The sequence below is a fragment of the Pteronotus mesoamericanus genome, unplaced genomic scaffold (genome assembly GCF_021234165.1).
Source record: "Pteronotus mesoamericanus isolate MK-2021 breed Mesoamerican mustached bat unplaced genomic scaffold, CSHL_Meso_final scaffold_99, whole genome shotgun sequence".
NCBI classification, from domain to species: Eukaryota; Metazoa; Chordata; class Mammalia; order Chiroptera; family Mormoopidae; genus Pteronotus; species Pteronotus mesoamericanus.
This window is the reverse complement of record NW_026555330.1, coordinates 532691-555438: the sequence shown is the minus strand read 5'-3', so window position 1 is coordinate 555438 and position 22748 is coordinate 532691. Positions and strand designations below refer to the sequence as shown.

The 22748-nt window shown below is 38.8% G+C and overlaps 1 protein-coding gene and 1 pseudogene across 2 annotated transcripts in view; one reads left to right on the top strand and one right to left on the bottom strand.

Moving 5' to 3' along the window:
• NOTCH2 (notch receptor 2) overlaps window positions 1-22748 on the bottom strand; it is a 160401-nt gene that overhangs the window by 108314 nt on the left and 29339 nt on the right. For both annotated transcript variants that reach the window (XM_054564807.1, XM_054564809.1), the window contains exon 2: window positions 6267-6348. In XM_054564807.1, coding sequence (XP_054420782.1) covers window positions 6267-6348 — 82 coding nt within the window. The remainder of the gene's footprint in view (window positions 1-6266; window positions 6349-22748) is intronic.
• LOC129063748 (high mobility group protein B1-like) lies at window positions 17106-17720 on the top strand (annotated as a pseudogene).

The window sequence follows — 22748 nt, the reverse complement described above, 5'->3', positions numbered from 1 at the left end:
AGTTTACTCTATTGAAATGAATGAAATGGAGTGTTCTGTTATTTGTACAGGGAATCTAAGCATACATACAGGAAAAAAGATCAGGGTTTATTTATTCACAGGACCTACAGTATAAAATCGATTTTGCTTTTCATCCATCTGGTGTAGCATAGCCAATGAGCTCCTCGTGCTTTCTTATCTGTACTCAGTGTAACGGCACGTACTCTGAAATTGTGTTTTTTAAGATTGGCGTTTGTTTATAATGGATTAGTCATAAATGTAAGAAAGTCTCGATATTGTTTTACAAATGACTCTATCTTAATGTTTTAAATGTAATTATTGGTTCTTTATTGGATGCCGTAGAGTTGATACTTGACAGTCACGTAATAAAAGCAATTGGTTAGTTTTAGTGTAACTTCAGATATAAATAAATAAATAAATGGGGGAAAAAGACTAAATAATATGAGGACTAAAATGCATATAAAGAACTTAACTAAGCACAGAGCGTGGCACGCAGTAAGTGCCTGATAAGTGTTAGCTAGCATAGTAGTCTTTAACTTGCCAATGATCTGAGCAGCAACAGGAATCCTGGCTGTGCTCAAGTCCACCTGCCATACACTCCTCCACCCTCCCCTTGTCATCAGGCAGGGCTCTTCCAGGAGCCTTCATCCACTCACCCGTGGAACAATGAACCATACTAGAGTCTGAGGCAAAGGAAAAAAAGTCCGTAATACTGATCTTCTCTTTATTTAAAATCTGGTCATCTTTTATCATAGTTTTATTGCATTAATTTTGATCTTTTAACTATTACATAAAAATATTATTTGATTATTGAGTTTTTTGGCACCCTTTTAAATTTTATGCTCAAGACAAATGCCTCACTCACCTAACTCTGGTCCCAGCCTGATTCACTGGCGGTTCCACTTTACAGTCAATTGTCTCACAGCTGACCTTACAAGACTCTAGTAAGACTCATTCTGAACCTCTTTAAGAACTCCAGGTTAACAAATTGATTACTATTATGTGGCTTACCAAAGAAGTATGAAGTAATGTGATAACAATATCAATTATTATCATAGACCTGAGTTATCTGTTACATTGTTACATATGATATACATAAATAGCATACACTAAATAATTCCTGAGTTAATAACTCCTTAAGCATCACATTAAAAAAACAAAGATTACCCTGTGAAAGGTATTTAGTGAGCCAAAAGGCACCATTCCTCATTTTATGGTAAAGATAAAAGAATTACGAAAAAGTGCCCAGGCTTTTGCCAACATCTGCCAGCAAAACTCTATGTGCTATGTTCTGCTAAATAGGACACCCCACTTGAAGGAACTTTGCTGGAAGAATTTCAACAAAGAAGAAAGAAAAAGTGATTTAACAGTTGATATTTTTCCCAGTGTATTTCTCTGATCTGGCAATGTCCCAAACAGCACTGAATATACTAACAAGGTGAGTGAAAGGGGAAAATGTTGACAGCCGTGACTTTTGAAAATGTCTTTCTAGGGGAGCACCTTGAAACACAAACATTTCTAATGTATCATCTGCTGCGTGCCAGACTCGAAGAATCCAACTGTCTCTATTTGCTCCTAACTATGCAGAAACATATCAGGAGGACAAAAGCAACAACTCCACTTTCCTTGGATGGCTTCAGGAGGCCTAGCCCACCAACATTACTCCCTCACCCTGGCAAAGATAAACATTAGTCATTAATACTAAACGTCTCTTATAGATAGTAGACAAATTTTAAGTAAAATGTGACACAAACTTGTATTTTATAACATATTTATAATGATTTAATTTAAAATGTAGTTTTTAGTTAAATACTTTGGCAGAAAGTAAAGATTCTCAAATGCAATCACCGATGTCCAGGACCTAGGTGACTCATGATGACTTTCCACTGTTTAACAAATACTGCGCTAGTTATCTCCTAAGGGGTATGTAGAAAATTTTGAAAGACTACTTTATAACAATAATTTCTACCATTAAAATTAATGGCAGGGAAACATATCAAACCAACTCTCCTGATTTTGATAATTATAAACTCTGGACAAAATATCAAAGGTACTAAAGAACAACCAAAGGAAGGCAAAAACTGAAAGGGATATGAGCCTCAGGGGGGAAAAAAAATGCAAACTATATAAAACCTACATTTATACAGCTTTTTCCCGGAAAGTGTTCCCAGTCCATGTAGCAGAAGAGGGACGGAATGCAAGCAGAAAGTGAAAGTCTTACTGGATGAGCAGTAAAAAGGTGTCTGGAACTGCAAAGCAGCGAGAATTGGAGGGGCCTGGAAAAGACAGCAGCACCGAGAGGGTAGCCCTAAAACACGCATACAACTCCACTCAGATCCGTCAATGATTCCTGACTGTGCGTGAACAAGGTGACGTTTAGGAACCCAAGAGAAAACAAGAGGTAGAAGGCTGAAAGGGTGAGCATGGTTCTGGAAAGTGGGAGGTTTGAATTCAAATCCTACCAAAATAGAGGTGCTTGGGAAACACCCCAGGGTTTAGGAAACAACTCAGGTTTCCACTGAAACCCCTTAGGTGGGCACATGTTGGGAGTAAGACCCACATCCCAGGCCTCAGAGTTAAACCATCAGACTAAGGACAAAACAAACCCAACATAGCAAAGCCTAAAAGCAGGTCTTCCATAGGATCAAGGTGATCTTCCAGTAATGTAGCTGCCTGCTAGAACAAAATTTCACATTCTTTAGTGAAAGATAAGCTTTAAGATGCATCACCCACAATGTCAAGTAAACGATAAAACTACCATAAACAAGAAGTAAAGGAAACTGTATCCATAGGCAAGAGGAAGAGTTGTTGATAGAAACACAAACCAGAGACAAACCAGATATTAAGAATTGGCAGACGAGGCCTTTATTTGTTTGTTTGCTTGTTTGTTTTTTATCTTCACCCAAGAACATTTTTTCATTACTTTTAGAGAGAGAGGAAGGGTGAAAGGAAGGACAGAGAGAAACATTGATGCGAGAAAGAAGCACTGATCGCCTGCTTCCCGCCAAGTGCCTGGACTGGGGATTAAGCCCAGCCCAGACCAGGGGTCAAACCCACAACCCAGGTACATGCGCTGACCGGGAATCGAACCTGCAACCTTTTGTTCAGTTACAGGACGACGCTCCAACTGAGCCACACTGCCCAGGGCCAAAACTGCCAGACAAGGACTTTAAATAATTATGGCAAACATGTCTTAACAATGCACACGTTGTGAGTTTTATAAATCATAACCTCACCCACCCCCAGCATTCTAGTGAACTTGAGTTGCCCATGATTTTTAATCAAATTGGGATTTGGAATGGTTTATATTTGAAAGTCTGAGACCAACAACTTGAAAGTGATTAATGACAGCTAAACTTAATTATATACTTACACCTCCCAGTAGGACAAGGGAGAGAATGAAATGTCTTATCTCTCTGTAGTGAGAGGGCTTTATTAAGATCTGACAACAACTATTTAGGAGCAATAATTGAGTTTTATGCACGATTACACAGGCTCTCCTTGTCTGGCATCCCAATATAATCACAAACTGATTGACTACTTAGGCTCCTAACAGTGAAGGGGGAAAAAAAACAGTTGAGCTGTGTACAAAACTAACCTTTACAAGTACTTATCCTCATCCATCAATGTGATATTATCAAGGATTTCTATAATTTCTGTAAACAACCATTATATTTTAGCTGAATCAGTAGTGTTATGCTCTCTAAACAGTCAGATAGCTCCTACCTTAAAACATTTTCCATTGGTTTCCACTCTCCCCCAAAGGAATTTGGCTTTAACTTTCTTTTCTTAATCCACTAAGCAATCTCATGAATAAAAAGTTAATCACATGCCCTGCATGTCTGATGTAATTCTTATAAACCTGTTAAGTGTTCTAATATTCAATTACCATTTTGTGAAAATAATATTTACTGAACAAGCTGGATTACCTACCTTCTTTCCCCAGGGAAAAAACAAAGTTGATGAGAATACATTGAAAGGTCTACTAAGCAGATGTTATTTTTGCTTAAATTTCTGTTTAACACCTATGGAGATTGGCATGGGATTGCAGGGATGGTTGACTCGGCCTCCCTGATATTATTGTTCTTGTGTGTCCTGTGTCCACTTATGTTGACACTGCCACTCTGAAGATGCTAATAGTACTTTCACTGAGGTAGCAAAACTCTCTTTTTTCCCAAGTTTTGTGGTCCATATTGGTCTCCCAAAAGGATGACCTCGCCCATTTTTTTTTACTTTGCCTTTCTCAGGGAGCGCATATCCTTCACAACAGGGTTGGAGGACATATGAGGGACCCACCCAGGAATATATCCGTAAGCAACCCATCCCACCAACAATTTAACAAGTATCCAGGGACAGACTTCAGGCAGCTCCATTTATGTCATTCACAAAGTGAGTTCCCTGTTCCCTAGCAGTGCTTCTTCCAGAAACTGGGGACAACTTGGTCTCTCTCACCTTGGTTGGAGAGCTGGAGACTAGCGGCCCACAAATCAGTTTGCTCCCAAAAGTGACCCTTAGTGTCCTTTCCTGGTAAGTGCTCAGAAATTGGTCCTCCTCTAGAAACCGTCTCTCCCCATGTCAGACCACAAACATGTAGGCCAGCTCTTAGAATCAATCTGAAACTTCCCCTATGTAAGTCACCAAGGTGAGTTGTCTCCAGACTGCATGGAAGTAAACCGAACTGCTTCTCTGTATAGTCCTACCTTCCTAGGTGCTATGAGAGGCAAATAAAATTCTTAGAGGAAAGGACCAGTTTCTTCTTATTTAAGACAAATAGATTATTTTTAATGCAAGTGTTATCTACTGAGCACTTTTTGGTTCAAGAAACACATTGCTAAACACTAGCAACATACCAGGCATTATAACTATACAAACATGCATAAGACCAGGACCTCACAACCCACTAGAAGAAACAAATATATCAACAAATAATCATAATGTAATGGGTTAACTATCACAAGAGAGCTAAACAATATAAGAAAGCAATTAACTAAGACACCAGATGCCAAAAAGGGACTGAACAAGATTTCAGTGTCCAATTTTAAGGAATTAAAGTTCCTTCCCTTGTTATCTCCAGCTGTGTTTCCATTCTTAAGAGGAGAATGCATCACATGTTTTGAGATGGGGTTGGTTTTTTTTTTCCAGCTAGAAGAACTAAGTTAGCCGTACATAATTGTTTACTTAGTATATAATCAGTTACATAAAAATTTTCATTTCCAATGTTATCTTATTCCAATCCAAACAACCTATTGTTAAGCCTTACTGTCACCACAGCTTAGAATATTTTCACTTCAGTGAAGAAAATTCTTTCTGACTTGGAAAAATTCTTGTTTATGACATTAAAGAACCTAGATCCTGGTCAGAATAGACTTGATGGGAACAAATGTCATTATTATCTTTATGGTATTTGACTGAATATCCAGAGAAGAAACAAAATGTCCTGGATAAATTCCCATAAAAGTATTCAAGAAGATAAAATTCATATTATCAAGTCTTATTTTCCATGATACATGTTCCTATCAAAAATTTTCAATTGAGGTAGAAGGGAAAAAAAGGTCATAGGAAACCTAGAAAACCTATTTATGAGATTATCCCACAAGCTACCTCAAACAAACAAAAATTGTGGCTATCTACATGGCTGGAGAAAAAGAAAAGAAACATTCTTGAGAACTAGCCTATGCTCCCTAGCCCTATTCTCATCCTTATTGTTTTAAACTCATATCATGACATTTACACACAGCAATGGCTCCCCACCCCATCCCTAGGATATGTGTGTATCTTCTTCTAGCACAGTCTTTTTCAGAATTTGTACAATAGAAAAAAAAAGAATTTCATATGGCTCTTAGGCAGAATTAAAAAGTTAATATCTATTTAGTTTGACCTAAAAACAAGATCATACTATCATGTTGAGGAGTGATTTTAAGGGTTTTCCTTAAACTGAAAAATGTAAGAGAATGCACTCAACATGTATACTTACTAGCCTAGTTAATTAAAAACTAGCTTAAGTCATTTCAAAATACTCACTGGAAAGTCTTTATCATAATGAAAAAGATAAAAATAACATATAAGGAGTTCTTATTAGCTATTTATGTGACTCCCACATCCTTCCATCCTCATGCATACAAGAACATGTAACATCGGAAAAGTTAGAGAACGTGTAACATTTCACAGAAGTATTAAAAATAGAATAGTAGAACTGAATTTTGCCCAGTATCCTACTGAAGTAAAATAAAATATATGAAGAAAAGAAAGCACAGAGAAAAACTTACTTGCAGTATCCTGTGCCATTGTGGTAAGTAACACATATTCCTTCATTTACACAGGGCTCATAGCCATCCCGACATTGCAATGCTAAAAATAAAAACAAATGCACATTAGAAATAAGTCACTAATCATAACCCTCAGACATCAAAGAAATGTTATTCAATCTAAGTCAACATTCGTTCCTATATCCAACCTGATCTGGGTTTCCTTTTAGAGTTTTGATCAGTTTTTTTTTTTCTTTTGGCTTCTGGGGTCATAGAAGCATGGAAGCTCATCCCAAGTGTCTCCTCCAACAGTAACTGTTTTGTGACCTTGAATAATGCTTTTAATTCTCTGTGACTTGATCTCCCCAGCTCTTACATCTCAGTCTCCCAATGAAACTAGGGAAATCCAAACTATAACACCCATGGCATGCAAAGAGCATCAATGCATATCAAGGAAGACCTGGGTACATATTAGACCACCATGATATTAATTAATTACTTAAGTCTTCAGGTAAGGTTTCAGAAAAGGCCACTCAAAGAAATAATCAAGACACATAAACAGTATTCATTCAACAAACTGTAGCTGAGAACCTAGTATGTACCAGGCATTATACTAGGATCCAGAGGAAAAAGGAGAAATGGAATACATAGAGAAATAAATAAAATATAATCTCTCACTTTAAAAGGGAAGAGACAATGAATAAAGATTATAGAGGAGGGGGCTCAAAGTAAATAAAAGAGTTCATTTATACATACAGATAAAATAATTCTCAAATTCCTGAACCCCATTCCCCTTATGAGGCAATGAAAAGGCACTTCACCACCCTAATCCCTCCCCAAAACAGAAATAAACAGCAATAGCCGAAAGTTTAATTGATTGAAGCCAAAAAAGGAGTAAAGCTATCCAAAGTCTGTCACTCACTTGCTTCATAATTACAATACCTTGACTGTTTAGCTTTTAGAGTTAGAATTTTCATCACCAAAATGCTTATTATAATTCTAATAACAACGAAAAGGCAAGACAGAAAGAAACCTAGCAAACAATAAAGATCAAAATTGAAGTTCATGAACATTTTCTAGATTATCAAGATTTCCATTTCCTAGGACGGTTCACGTATAAATACCTGAAAGCAAAATTGAGAAGTCTCCACTTTGAGTTTCCTATAGCCACACCATACTTTGAATAAACTGCAGTATCAGAGGTTCTAGACCCACCCCTCCTGGGCATCAAAACCAGTTTCTCTTCACAGCAGGACCCAGGTACAAGCTGGAGGTTAGAAAAACATCCTCCATTAACAATTATTCCATAAGAGCTGTGTACTTGCCCAGTACTGTTATCAAGTGATAGAACTATTTGAGAACATGTTCACAGAAATCTCACCTCTTAAATTAATAACACTAAAAAACAGTAATAACAACAGCAGTTAACACCTAGCACTTATTAATTAAATACCAGGTACTGTCCTAAGTACTTTACATAGACTAATTCAATCTTCTCAACAACCCTATTGAGACAGTACAGGGACTTGGGCCTGGGAATAGAAAATACCAGGAGACCAGGAAGCTGAGTTGATACCAATGGCTAGAAGGAGCACAAGGACATCACCACCCCTCCACTCCCTCCTCAAAAACGCAGAGGTTGCTGATTTTATCTCCTTTCTAACTGCCCTGCTTAAACCACTGACCCACATGCGCAGCTGATCAAGGTTTGGCCGCTACGTGACCTTCCTCGGATAGTAGTGAGTGACACCACCATCTTGCCCACATAGTTCAGGTATGGAAGACAGTTGCCAAGCAACCCAACAAGGGTAGAAAGTCACCCTGCCTTGACAAGAAAAATTCCACTCTGCAAACCCTTCACATACCCATCATTTTGCGCAAGCCCGCCTTTTTGCGCAAGCCTACTTTGTCTCCAGTTCATAAGTGCAGACAAGCAGAGCCAGCCCCCATGACAGTCTAGAGGACTTCCTTTCCCCTTTGCTGCTGCCCTGTGCTTGAGCATAAGTTTAATAAAATCTGTCTCTGGAGTTTCCTCCCAATTTCCATTTTACAGAACCCAAGAACCATAATGCTGGTAACATTCTGTGGCAATTCAGGTGGGACCCCTTGTGTCCCTATAGCAGCAGGACAGAGCAGGGGGAAGAGTCATGAATCAGGCTTGACAAGTGGTCAAACCTCGGACCTTTGGTTCAGCATCCCTGCAATCCGTGAGTCTGTCTCTGATACTCCTGGCCCTCTCCTCCTACACAGACATATTTTGTTTCCTGGCCAGTTTGTCTTTTTCTCTCATGTGATTGTTTGATCTTGTCCTGTGTCCCTGAAAGTAGGTTCAAGTCCCACCGCAGCCCCTGAGTTTGGGTTCGAGTTGCACTACAGTTATACTGATAGGCAGATTGCTTCCCTCTCTCCCACCCTGAGTGCCGCGGTTTGAGTCCAGAGGTCAGGTTCATGTTCCAAGGCTGGATTCTAGTCCCACCACAGAAGTTATACCAGTGGGCAGATGGACTGCCTCCTTCTGTTCCACCCTCAGTGTCTAGGATTTCAGTCAGTCCTGAGGTTGCGTTCCAGTCCCACCCACTGCAGAAGTTAGGTTCTTTTGTGTTCTGTTTCTGTTTTGTGTGTGTTTCCACTTGATGAGACTGACTTACTGACAATCCTGGCTACTTGTTAGACTACTCTCTTCAACACTAAAAAAGATAAAAACAAAAATGTGGCCTATCCCCAGTATTCTCTTGGGGGTCAAAAAACAATGGCAACCACGAAAGGACAGCCTTGAAAGTGGCCTTTCCACCTGTGGTTCAGTGATCTCTGGCCAGTGACAGTCCTTTCAGGTTCTGTCTGAGCAGCTGCCTTGACTAACTGTTCCAGGGATGGAACTGCAGTGCTTGCCACTGGCCAAGTGTAGCTGACCAACAGCCCTTTCATTTTACAGTAAGAAAATTAGGTAGCTGATCACTGGAACTGTATCTGTTACTTGTCAAATCTGTGTCTCAACCTAGCCATGGAATTTTGTTTTTATCTAAAAATTGGTTTTGAATTTGGTCTAGAGCTGGCAAATCAAATTTGAAAGTACTGTATGTTCGGGGCGGGGCGGGGCGGGGGGTGGGGAGAATGCATGAATGTGTGTGAGATGTGTTGTTTTCAGTGCTTTGACTTTCTCGGTGACCACAGTAAACTCCTTTGTGAGAGCCTTCGGACCCCACAGAAGAGAGGCGCGGCTCTCTCCCACTGGCCCTTTGAGCCATTCCCAGGGGAATGAGGTCTTCACTTACTCCTCTTGGGCTTTCACGGTTACCTGGTAAAGCAGCTGACAAAGGTAGCCTGTCCAGGGCTCACTCACCAGAACTTTATCCATGTTGGAGAGGAATCCATATGTTCAGAGTTTAAGCCACGCCTCCCTAGGTTCTAACGGTTAGGATTTGGTGCTCCTAACATTGCACTTTCAGTTCAGTTCCCAGTTAGTTTATCCCATGACTTGTTTGCTGTGGCCACCCAGAATGGTTTTGCAGTTTGCCCCCACTGAGATCAAGCACAGGGGTAAAATGGCATCTGAGGCCTCTTCTTCCCCTCCGCCATCTTCTTCATCTCCAGACACCTGGCAGCCACCATCCTATGCTTTGGCTCCCTCCCAGCACCATCTTCCTCTAGGAAAATCTGCCACTTTAAATTCAGGCGTTCTGAAGCTGCCCTTTTCACCTTCTGAGCTTTCCACCTTTATTGTGCACACTTCCTATTTTCTGTTGTTTGTGTTTGTTGACAAGCCCACCTTAAAGGGTACCCTTGAAGGAGAGGATCCTAGGCCTCTCAGAGACAATAGAAAGCATTCTATGATTGGCTATAATTTTTACATGGCTTTAAAAAAATTCTTACATGTAAAGCTTTGGTCATCTGAGCAAAATCTTAAACTAGTAACAGGTTAACCCAAATACTTTCCAGAGTCACATGATTGGGGCTGATTTGGGTTTGGTTTGGTTAAGTAGACATATCTTTAAAAATTATCAGCCTTAAATTAATACTTTTAGCCTACTTGGGTTTATTAGTTAAATAAATTCATGTTATCTCTGTTGCAAAATTGTCAGCAAGGAAAATAACTTGGTATAATAAAATTCTTATAATTAATCTAAACTTAGGAGCAAGTAAGTTAAACTTAAAATGGGATAAAAAGTTTCTTTTAGGTAAACTAGCAATAATTAAATCATTTATGTAATTAAACTATTTTATAAATCTCTTTGGTAACTTGAAACTTTAAAGTTTTGCTAGCTAAATTAAATGATGGCTATTCATTGAATGTCTAGCACATTTCCAATAAGATAATAAAACATTGATTACTGATAATGTAGATAAATAGGTTTCTCTACTTTCTAGTTATCATAGAGAAACTAAAGATATTTGAGTCCATTAGTAAACATGTCTTGTAACACATTAAAAAATTGTGTTGTGAGAAAATGTATTTTTGAGAAAATTATTAAATGTGTTCATAAATATATCAATACTAATTGCTTACTTTTTAGTTGTCACTAGAAATTGAAGTTCCTAAGAGCTAATATTTCTCATTAAGCTGAAAAGAAACTGTATGTTTTTAGTAATAGGCATACAGTATGAAAATACATTTTTTGAAAGAATTAAAAGAAAAAGGTTTCTCCCAAAATAAGGTTGGTTATTTCTGAATGAGTAGAAACAGACAAACTAAGAGGGACCAGGAAAGTTGTACAAGGTCTATGAAAAAAAGTCTTGAGGAAACTCTGGCTGGTGTAGCTCAGTGGACTGAGCACTGGACAGACTGCAAAGCAAAGGGTCACTGGTTCGATTCCCAGTCAGGGCACATGCCTGGGTTGCAGGCCGGGTCCCTATTAGGGGGCACGCAAGAAGCAACCAAACATTGGTGTTTCTCTCTTTCTCTTTTCTCCTCCCTTTCCCGTTCTCTAAAAATAGATAAATAAAAATCTTTAAAAATTTTCTTTAAAAAAATCCTCAGGAAATTTTATTTATGGTTAACCTAAATAAGATTAAAGTTTAATTAAATAAATGAATTTAAATATCAAAAATAAGCAAATGTAGAATGAGAGCCTGGTTCTTTTTTACTCTGTGAAAAACAAAGGTTTTCCTGTATTTATTGTTCTACTTCAGATACGATTATTTAAAAAAACTGCCTAGAAAGCACAGATTCTGCTTTATTAAAATAGTTCTGTGCTATACTGTTTTAATTAGACCCTTGATTACTTAAGAAAACAATCTTCTAAATCCTAAGAACTAAAGTTTAGTTGACCTAAATATTTATTTGATACATTTTTATTGTCACTTTGGGTAAATAAATGATCTAATACTGTTTCATAATGATATAAGATCTTTCGGTAAGTGTGTATGACAAACTTCCCAGGTTCAAATTTTAACAGGAGGAATTTTTCTGAACTTAGAAATGGCTTTGCGTTGTTCCAATGGTACCCTGGAATACCTCAAAGGATTTGTTTTCTTTCCTTACAAGGGAGAGGTTTTGAACTAATTAGGTCTATTTGATATGCTTGAATTGCACAGGAAGCTTTGTCAACTAAGGAAAGAGTTGTATTGGATTTGGGTAACATATTTTTATATATATGAATATTATAATTGGAAATTACATAAAAACCTCCAGTAACCTATAAAGTCCTAATACAATACTCATTTGTAATTCTTATCTTAAAATATGTTATAGAAAAGCAAAGTTCTTTGTCAATTGCATTATAATCAGATCTATAACGATGTCATTTTAAATTTGTCATTTACATACCGTGACTGTTTTACCCTGGTGCTTTTGCAAGTATGTTTCATCTTCAGAAAGATCCATGCAAAAGATTCTAACTTATTCTAAAATAAAAGTTTTTCTGGGGATATACTTTCAGATCATACCTTTAAATTGGATGAAAATTTATAAAATGCTAAGGAAAAACTGGATTCATAAAATACTGACAAAAGATCAAGACAGACAGGAATTAATTATATGGGACTGAATGAACAGATGATAATTATTTTTATAACTTTTTGTTGGACATATTACTAAATTTTTAATTTTTGCTTTCCAGATAAAAGGAAACATGTTTCCTCTTAAACTACCTATGACATAGAGCAGTTTGGTAAATACCTTTGTAAGCCATATTGAAATATTTTTATATTTTTCTCCCTAATTAATCACTCCAGAAATTTGGAGACTCTGAAGGAGTTTGGCAATATGGTTGTTGGTATAAATTCCATAGGAAGCTGTTCTCTTTACAATAGGACACAATTGGAAACTCTCGATATGGCTTTGACTGGAATGTCATGCTTGAGAGAAATACGCACAGACTGAATCTCACCAGAATGCTCTAAGGGATTAAGATGGACTTCAGAGGCTGTGAAAGCCCCTGGAAAAGCAGCCTGGTACCTGGTTTGCATGGCTCGCAGCGGTCTTTCCAGATTGAGGAGCAAAGGTTGCTTTCCTGAGACATGGCAAAAGAAGCTCAAGACATTTAGGGAAACCTCAAGAACCTGAGAAATTCACCCAAATCTTTGGCACTGAAGGCAAGTGCTGGTGGCAACTATGCAGCTGGACTTCTTAGCCCTGAGAGGTTAATTAAAGTTCTATCTGGAGACCTCTTATGAAATTCCTGCAAAGCAGATTTAAAAAAGCCTATATGACCGATTACTATTCTTGTTGTACTTATGCAAATAACAGACCAAATTTATTCAAACTAGACTTATACAATAAATTAGTCTTATGTTGGCTATCTTTGATAAAATGAGGATGATTTCCGAGAGAAAACTGTTTCAATAGAAACCATAATACACAACGGTAGCTATTAGATTCTGCTCCAGTTAATTATCTTTAAAATTTTATTTTTTCACCTGTGAACTACACTGGATCCTGAGCTTTCCTAATGAAAGTGTTTGGCTGCAGTCCTCTGAACTATTGTTTCATTTTTCTCCCATCCTTCGCCTTAGAATCATTGAGAACTTTTTTCCCCCTGAGCCTTGCAATTACAGACTATAGCTAGATAACGTAATATAAACTTTGGAGAAATCATCGCAGCAGGCTACCTGGTTAAAAGGAGTATATACCCTGACAACCTAAATCAAGTCTGGGAAACCATTAGAGGTTATCTGCCCTGTTTACCTAGTTCCTTCCCCTTCAGGGGCCCCTGGTGACCCTTCTATTCCTCCTATTATTTGGTCCTTGCCTCTTTAACCTTCTCATAAAGTTTGTCTCTTCCAGGCTACAACAGTTCCACATTAAATTGATAATTATGCAAGGCTTCCAGCTTGGACAAGAAAGACCCATATCCTTACTGCTCTTCAGATCAGAGAGTGAGAGAATTTTATTCCTGCTAAGTATAGGGACAATGTTCAGCAGAAAGTAGTTACAGAACTACTCTAATCCCTTAATAGGAAGGATGGGCCCTGGCCAGGTAGCTCAGTTGCTTACAGTGTCATCCTCATATGCCAAGGTTGTGGGTTCAATCCCTAATCAGGGCACATACAAGAATCAACCAATGAATGCACACATAAGTAGAACTACAAGTTGATGTTTCTCTCTCTCCTCCCTCCCTCCCTTCGTTCCTTTCTCTCTAAAAAATCAATAAATAAAAATTAAAACAAAAAAGAATAGGAAGGGTAAAATCTCTCGTGGTATGGGGGAGGGGGTGGTATGTGGAATGAAACAGTATAGGGGCTTAGGCCCGGGAATAGAAAATAGCAGATGCCCAGGAAGCCAAGTTGAGACCAAGTGGTTTGAAGGAACACAAGGATGTCACCACCCCTTTATTCCCTACTCAAAAACACACAGGTAGCTGATTTTATCACCCTCCTAACTGCCTCCTTAGACTACTGACCCACAAGGACAGCTGATCAAGATCTGGCCACTATTTGACTTTACTGGGGTGGCGGGAATGAGCAACACCACCATCTTGCCCCAACAGCATAGATATAGGTGCCAAGCAACCCCACCCTGACATGGAAAATTCCACTCCCCAAACCCTTCACAAGTCTGCCTTTTTCAAAAGCTCACCTTTTTATGCAAGCCCACTTTGTCCATAGCTTATAAAAGCAGCCAAGCAGAGCCAGCCCCTGAGCCAGTTAAAAGGACTTCCTTTCCTCTGTGCTGCCGCCCTTGTGCTCGAGCATAAGCTTAATAAAATCTGTCTGGAAATTTCTCTGGGGTTTCCTCTCAATTTATATCTTGGGGAACCCAAGAACCCCAATGCCAGTAACACTATTAAGTAGTTAATTTCATTATGCCCATTCCACAGAAAGGATAAGTAACCTGCCTATTATCATACCAGTGAATTAAAGAACCAGAATTTGAGTCCTGGCGCAGTGACTTGGTTGGTAGTGACCTGGTGCATCATCCTGATGCACCAGGATTGCAAGTTCAGTCCCTGGTCGGGACACATGCAGGAAGTGACCAATGAATATATGGATAAAACAGAAAAACAAATCAATGTTTCTATCTCTCTCAAATCAATTTTTTTTAAAAAGAGCCAGAATTTGAACTGAGAAAGCCTGGGCTCCACGACAGTCTGTGCTCTTACCTACAATGATACACTGCTTCCTACTATCTGACATTTTTAATTTCAGGATGGACAGGATAGGCATTATTATACCAATTTACTAGAAAGTGAAGGCCAGGAAGGTTCAGTGGCTTCCTGAGGGCACCAAACCACTAGCTTTGGCAGTGCCCAGCCTAGGACCCAGGTCCCTTATTGAGTCTAGCCACCTCTCCATGACTGCCATTAGGATCACACAAGCAGTCGCTAGGCTGCAACTTGAACAGGCAGATTCAGGAAAATGGTCATCTTGTTGTCTATATCCCACTTCCCTGTAGGGCTCAAATGCTCCCTCTTCCCACACTGATAAGCCCAATGCAACAACTATAATTAAAACAGTTAATGTCAGGTTATTTCCTCCATACCAAAGTTCTCAAACTGGGTTTTTTGTTGTTGTTTTTTTTTTTTTTTTCATTCTCTTTGGACACTTTTATTAGTTCCAATGAGAACTTCCTGACTTTTTACTATTTGCTTTTTTTCCTTTAAATAAAAAAAGAAAACCTCTCAGTAGGAAAGAAGTGTCCCACAGGCAGAGAGCAAACTGCAGCTTTGTACTTCCCCTGCAGGAATCCTGGTGCAGTGGAGGGAGTCAGGAGACCTGAAAACCTGCCTCTGCCTCTCACTAGCTGTGCTACTTACTACAAGCAAAGGACAACCTCACGTAAGCTCATTCCCCCATCTATAAACCAAACTAGGGTAAACTAAATGCTCTTAAAGGTCCCATGTGATCCAGCAGTGACACCTCCCTCACTAAAAGTATATGCATGGCATGCCTGGTACCTGGAGAAATCTATCCAGAAGAGCATAAGGACCCAGCAGCCATGTCAGAAAGCCATGGGTGTAAAAAAAAAAAAAAAAATGCAGTCTGTTCCTATTAGGTGTCCTGGCAAATCAATACAGTGACAGGTTCAGAGAAATACAAACAACACAAAGTCAATATGTAACAATCAATCTACCAAATCACTTAAACAGCCTACTCTTAGTGAACCAATCAAATTCAGTGACCAAAAAGGAGGTGGGCTTACAGGGCTAATAATTAATGCCATTTGGCTGATCTGTGGGGTTATGCTACCTTGAACCTTTAACATTTACTAAGCCACGGTTCTCAAACTTGAGTTTGCAGCAGAATCATCTGGACAGTTTGCCAGACCCCACCCCCACAGACAGATTCAGTGGGTTCAGAGGGGGCCTGAGAACTTGCATTCCTTACAAGCTCACAAGTGATGTTGCTGCTACTGGCCGGAGGAACGTTTTGAGAACAACAACTGTACAAAGGCATATGTCCACTTTAAGGACTCCCCTAAGACTATATAATCCACTAGAGGTGTTGGATGATCTGTATGATAACATATTGCCTGAGTAAACTAAAAAATAAATTTGCGACTCATGACTTTTGCCTGGGGGCTATTTTCTAAATGAATAGTGTAATTATTTGCTACACAAAAAAAGTTAAAACTTTGAGAACTCAAAACCATGACAGTGACTGGGAAAGACTTTAGTTCAAAATTCAACTTAAATTTTTCCCAGTGTAAAACATATACATTTAACAATGAAATTGAAAGCAGCTTTATATTTGTGGGGTAAAAACAAAATGCTCAGTCATGTCACAGTTGGAGAACTGATGCTTAAAATTAAACTGATGTTTTAATAGACTCAGAGAAACTAGTCATTCAGAAAAAGAGTGACTTTTTCCCAAATTTTCATCTTAAGCCTCAAATGACAGTCACTCAATAAATACTGGCGGACTGAAATCAATCCTCATAGAGTGTGTGTGCGCACACACGCCTATCTTCATGTACACGCCTACTCCTCTGCAAGAGGCAAAATCAAGGAGGAGCAGATGTCAATTTCATCACTCCATCACAGGGCACTGTGACATAAAAATCTAGAAGCCAATTTCCAGTTTTCTCACATTTTCTGTGCAACATATAGGGGGCTAATCTTCTAATATTCAGAAAATACAGAGCATCTACCATGGTAAGGTGCAGGCCCTGATGTCAAGGATACCATGGCTAACAGAATAAAGTCCCTTTATTAGGGAAAGACAGCTAATAAGTGAAAAAATAAACAAAATTATTTTAGATGGTGGTTAAGTGATTGATTCTGTTGGAAACAGAACCCAGTTATGGGACACAAAGTAATCACAAAGGCAGGATGACTAGGAAAGGCCTGTGTGTAAGGAGGTACCTTTACGCTGGGAATTAGATGAACAAGAATCGCCAGTAGTACATTGCGCTCCATAGAGACAACGCCGGGGCAAGCACAGGCACTGGGCAATGCTGTGCTTGCTGAGGAAAAGTAATTAAACATGGGCAAAGGCGATCCTAAGAAGCCGAGAGGCAAAATGTCATCATATTCTTTCTTTGTGCAAACTTGCCAGGAGGAGCACAAGAAGGAGCACTCAGACGCTTCAGTCAACTTGTCAGAGTGCTCAGAGAGGCGGAAGACTGTGTCCACTCATCCTCAAAAAGAAGAAGAAAAATCTGAGGTTATGGCAAAGGCAGACAAGGCCCGTTATAAAAGAGAAATGAAAACTTATATTCCTTCTAAAGGGGAAACCAAACAGAAGTTCAAGGATCCTAAGGTACCCAAGAGGCCTCCTTCCGTCTTTTTCTTGTTTTATTCTGAATATCACCTAAAAATCAAAGGAGAACATCGCGGCCTATCCACTGGTGATGTTGCGAGGAAGCTGGGAGAGACGTGGAGTAACACTGCTGCAGATGACAAGCAGCCTTATGAAAAGACGGCTGCTAAGCTGAAGGAGGAATACGGAAAGGATACTGCTGCATAATGAGCTAAAGGAAAGCCTGATGCTGCCAAAAAGGGAGTTGTCAAAGCTGAAAAAAACAAGGAAAAGAAGGAAGTGGAGGAAGATGAAGAGGATGAGGAGGAGGCAGAAGAAGAAGATGATGATGAAGAATAAGTTGGTTGTAGCAGTTTTTTTTTCCCTTGCCTATAAAGCATTTAACCCCCCCTGTGCACTCCTTTTTAAAGAAAAAAATTTGAAATGTAAGGTTGTATAAGATTTATTTTTAAAACCATAGTGTCTTTTTTTGTATAGTTAACACACTACTGAATGTGTCTTTAGATAGCCCTGCCTGATGGTATTTTCAACAGTCACTAACCTTGCCTGATACAGTATGGCAGTTATAAATTGGCATGGAGGTTTAAAGCAGGTTCTTGTTGATGCACAGCACAAATTAGCTGTTTATGGGGATGGTAATTTTCTCATCTTTCAGTTGTCACTGATGCAGCTTATACAAAATAATTGCTAATTGAATACCACTCTGTAATTGCAACAAAAAAAAAAGTTGCTGCTGTTTTGTTGACATTCTGAATGCTTCTAAGTAAATAGAATTTTTTATTAGTAAAAAATAATAATAAATTAAAAATGAACAAGAATCATGAAAATATGGGGAAAGAGTAACTCCTGGCAGAGGAAACAGCAAATATACAGCCCTAAGGTGGGAATGAATCTGGTAATGTAGATTCATATGGGTACAGATTATTGAGCAAGGAGGGGAGGAACAGCAGACAGGCCAGGGAAGCGAGCAGGGGTTAGATCACAGGGTATCCTCTACGGTGAGGGTGAATGACTGGGCTGCTTTAAGCAAGGAAAAGGACAATCAGATATAGGTTTGAAAAAAAGTCAAGGTTGTACAAAATTGCAGTGATCAATGTTGTTTTCCTTTCTTATATAAGCTTATCCAAACCATCTCTTTTTAGACTCAGGCTGAAGACATCCATCTCCCCAAAATGGTAGAGTTTATTCTAATAGCATCTAACTTGCAATGTGTCACTCCACCACTCCCTAATCCAGCAATTTTTAATCTTTTTCACCCCATGGCACACATAAACTAATTACTCAAATTCTGAGGCACACCAGAAAAATACATTTTTTGCCAACCTGACAGAAAAGGTATAATTTTTATTCATTCACACTGGATGTCTATAGTTGTGCTGGCTGTTGTCATTTTTCTTATTTGATAGTCTAAGGGAAAAGAAGTCAGTGCCCAACTAGTAAGGTATTGCATGTTTTAAAAATTCTTGCAGCACACAAGTTGAAAATTGCTGCCGTAATCTACAATGATTTTCGGCTCCTAATTCTCAGAACTTACTCTCAGTTGGGCTTCAGAACCAGCTGAGAAGTCTATGCCATACCTCTGTACAGTGCCGAATTTGGCGCTTTTCTTCCAGAAACAAGCCATTTGTGACTTCTCGTCTAAACCCTCATGCTCACCTACAAGATCGGAATGACTCCCACCACTCTAATACAGCCTCTTGCTTGACAGCTCACCATTGAACGCAGTTCTGTGCCTCTACTCGTATCTCAGCTTCCTCTGACAGCTACTTCCTCTTTATTATCTAAATTCTACTCATTCTTCTGAGGCCCAGCTCACCCCTGCCTCACCTATATAGCCTGCTCTTGGCAGTTCTGGTCCTCATAAGCCAAGCCATACTCTTGTAACACCCATTTAATTCTATACAGTCTTCCAGCTCTGCATGTTCACTTTTAAAGACTTAGAGGATAGAGAACCTTTCTTCTTTTCTGTAGATTTGAGGCAATTTGGTTTAGTGGTTTAGACACTGAAATCAAGATCTGGGTTTCAATTCTAGCTCTACCATTTGCTACCATCTATCGCTGGATCCTGTTTATGCTTTAGTTTCTCCATCTGTAATTTTTCAGAAAGTTCTCCTAAGAAGTAACTGAATTAATACATTAAAGAGTGTAAAAACAATGCCTGATACACAGTAAGAGCTCAATAAAGGCTCGCTCACCTAATAGGTACTTCAACTCTTGGTTGCATGATAAATGGCGTCTTTAGGAAAACTTACTATATCAATCAAACCCCAACTTAAACCGAGAAATCTAGAAAAACAGAAGAGTTCTGGGCAGTTTAGGATGTAATATCAATAAATGGAATAAATTCTTCCCAGTTGCCATCAGTAGCAGTCTGAAAAAAGACACACTGAACTACAAACACACACACACACAAACACACACACAGACACACACATCATTGCTATTTTTGTTTTTGTTTTTTTAAAGTATATGTATATAGCACTGCAGGTGTAAGAAGTGATTTGCTAAAGGTAAAATAATTAATATATGAGCAAGAATGTTATTCAATTTCAATACAGTTCTATTAACAGTTGTTCAACAACTACTGTGAGCATGACCCTCTCCCTACTAGGCACTGCATGGAAATTAAACAGGAATAAAGCAATTCTTATCCTCATGGTCTATACACTCTAATGGAGGGAAGTTAGAGGTAGGTACAGAGGGAATCTGACCTACCCAGAAGACTCTAATATGAAAATAAAAATAGCTTTTATTATATAGCAGACCCTCAATATCAATCTCAGAATAACTCCAAAAAGAACCAATAAGAAATTAACCCCTGTTGTTAAGTACTAAGTGTAACTCAGTCCAGACAAGGTTCCAGTATATATTCAAGTTCATAGGCCCCAATTGTACATACAATACCCTCCACAGGCAAAAAGATTACAGCTTAGTTTATTGCAGTGGCCTGGAACCAAACCCGCAACATCTCCAAAGTTTGCCTGTAAACACAACTGCAAACAACAGAATAAGCTGTCACTAATTTTAACCAGTTTCAATGCCTAAGGAATATGCCCATTTAAAAACAGGCCCAAGGTCCAAACTTCATGGAATCATCCCTAAAGTTTTCTCTAGGCATTTATTTAGGTTTTCCAGAGCTTTTCAGTATCATGCCAGGTACGTATCACTGGTTCAAAAGCCCCCTTTTGTTTCAGGAAACCTCTAACATGAGCAAGCCTGTACCCCAGCAGGTGTAACCTCAGCAGCCTTCCATCTCCCTTGTTGTATTAACATGTAATCATGTCAAATTGGCATTATTTGCTGCTTTGCAGCCTCTTCAAATAAGCCTGTTGTCTATCTCACATGATTTTTTTTCATACCCTGCTCCCTCGGTCCGCAGTGCGGTGTCTGTCTGTGCTTATGTCCTCTGCTCACTCAAAGGACATGTTAATGACTTGAATGACTGGGCTTCCTAAAATAAGTGAAAAGGAGGTATACGGGGCCCTTTTAATTTTCTCATCAAGTTCATGCAAATTTCAAGTAGCAGCATTTGAGAAAGATGAAGTCTGAGTTTACATCTTAGGACTTTGGCTGTGGCTGGCTGCTGTTCCCTCGGCACATGGTGTCTGGAAGAGGCTCAGTAAAATGAACAAAGCACAGTTCTCTAAAATGACTTGCTTGCATTACTACCAAAAATAGGAGAATTAAGGGCAGACAGGGAGCCATCAGGGATTTGCAATAATTCTTGTAGCACCCCGCAATTTCAAACAACAACGCTTTCGTTAAATTTTTTATTCCATTTTTTGGGATCAAGCCATGAAAAAAAGAATCCAAACAAACAGAAGTGCAGAAGCTTCAAATCCCAAGTGGTACATTTAAATAAAAACAAAGTCGAAAAACATCTGTCATCCTCTTGAAATTCGTCTTGATTAAAAGGCAAATAAATGCATCAAGGGAGATACCAATTTTATTTTTTTGATAATGTTCCAAGGACTTCTATGCCCTTTACACATGCCATCTAAGAAAAAATGTGTTTCCTACTTAAAAGATGCTGATACTAGACCCATCAAGGTAATTAAGGCTTAACCTATAGGGTTCACAGCAAAATATTGTCAAAACTACTTTTCAAAAACAGGTATGCCTTGATTTAAGAGAATATAACCAACAAAAAGTGCAGTTATAAATAGAACAAGGGTATTTTTGACATTACTAATAGAATTTTTGTTTTATAAAAATATTCATCCCAGTGAGTTCCTTCCAGTGAGTTGATGAATCTAGAACAATCTTTGATTTTAAAAATTCCAATTTTGTTCTACTTTATAATACTGGATTTATTTCAGAAAACAGAATCCATCAATATTTGCTGTGCTATATTGACATATAAGATCTGTCCAGAAGATATCCAGCCCTGTAATTTGAAAAATAGAGGTATTTACTGAAAAAGATGCAAGATCAAGAAACATTGTACATAGGACAATGACACTTCAGTTTCCTTCAAAGTAGGCACCTTGGGATCTTGCACAGTTCTCCCAGTCACCAGCAGCTACCCTAGTGTATTTTCCTGAATCTCATCTACAACGGTCTGAAATCTCTTCCTTTCAAAGGTGATTTTAGTTTTGGGAAAAGCCAGAAGTCTCAGAGTGCCAAGTCTGTGCTGTTAGGGATGCTAAGTCACAAGCATGATTTGATGTTTTCCCAAAAACCTCTGCAGGAGACATGATGCATGAGTGGACACACTGTTGTGATGAAGCTGCCCATAGCGGCAGCCTTCTGAACCATCCAAACAGTTTCTGCCGAGGAATGTTCAAGCTTAATGCAAAATCTGATGCAGATTTGTTGCTCTACTCACTCAGTCATTTTGAATGGGATGGCCACACAGTACACATGCTCACTCAAAGGATCTATCACCTCTACTGACTAGTACAGTGAAGTCGTCCCTGTTTATGTATGTGCATTTCAGTTCACTCTTCTTGGCTGCCAGGTTACATCAATGTCACGCAAACCATTCTCGTTATATTAACAATGGCTGGACTTCTTCCATACAGACCTTGTATACTGTGTGTTGTTTTTTCCTTTTTCTTTTATTTTTCTGTCTTTTTAAAGACTGCAGAAAATTTTGGTTTATTTGTGAGCTAAATTTTAATTTCCCAGTTTGGGGAATGAAAATGAATTTAGTTCTTCCATATGAAATTCAAGTTTGAAAACTCCACATATACTTATAAATCACATATGGCCTATTTGTTAATGATCACTTCTACACACATGTAATTCTTCCAGCTGGAAAATACTGCCCCTCTCTCCATTCCAGCTCCATCTTGTTAACTTCTACTTATATTTCAAACCAAAGATAAGGTATTATGTTGCTTAAGAAACCCTCAGAGACCCTCC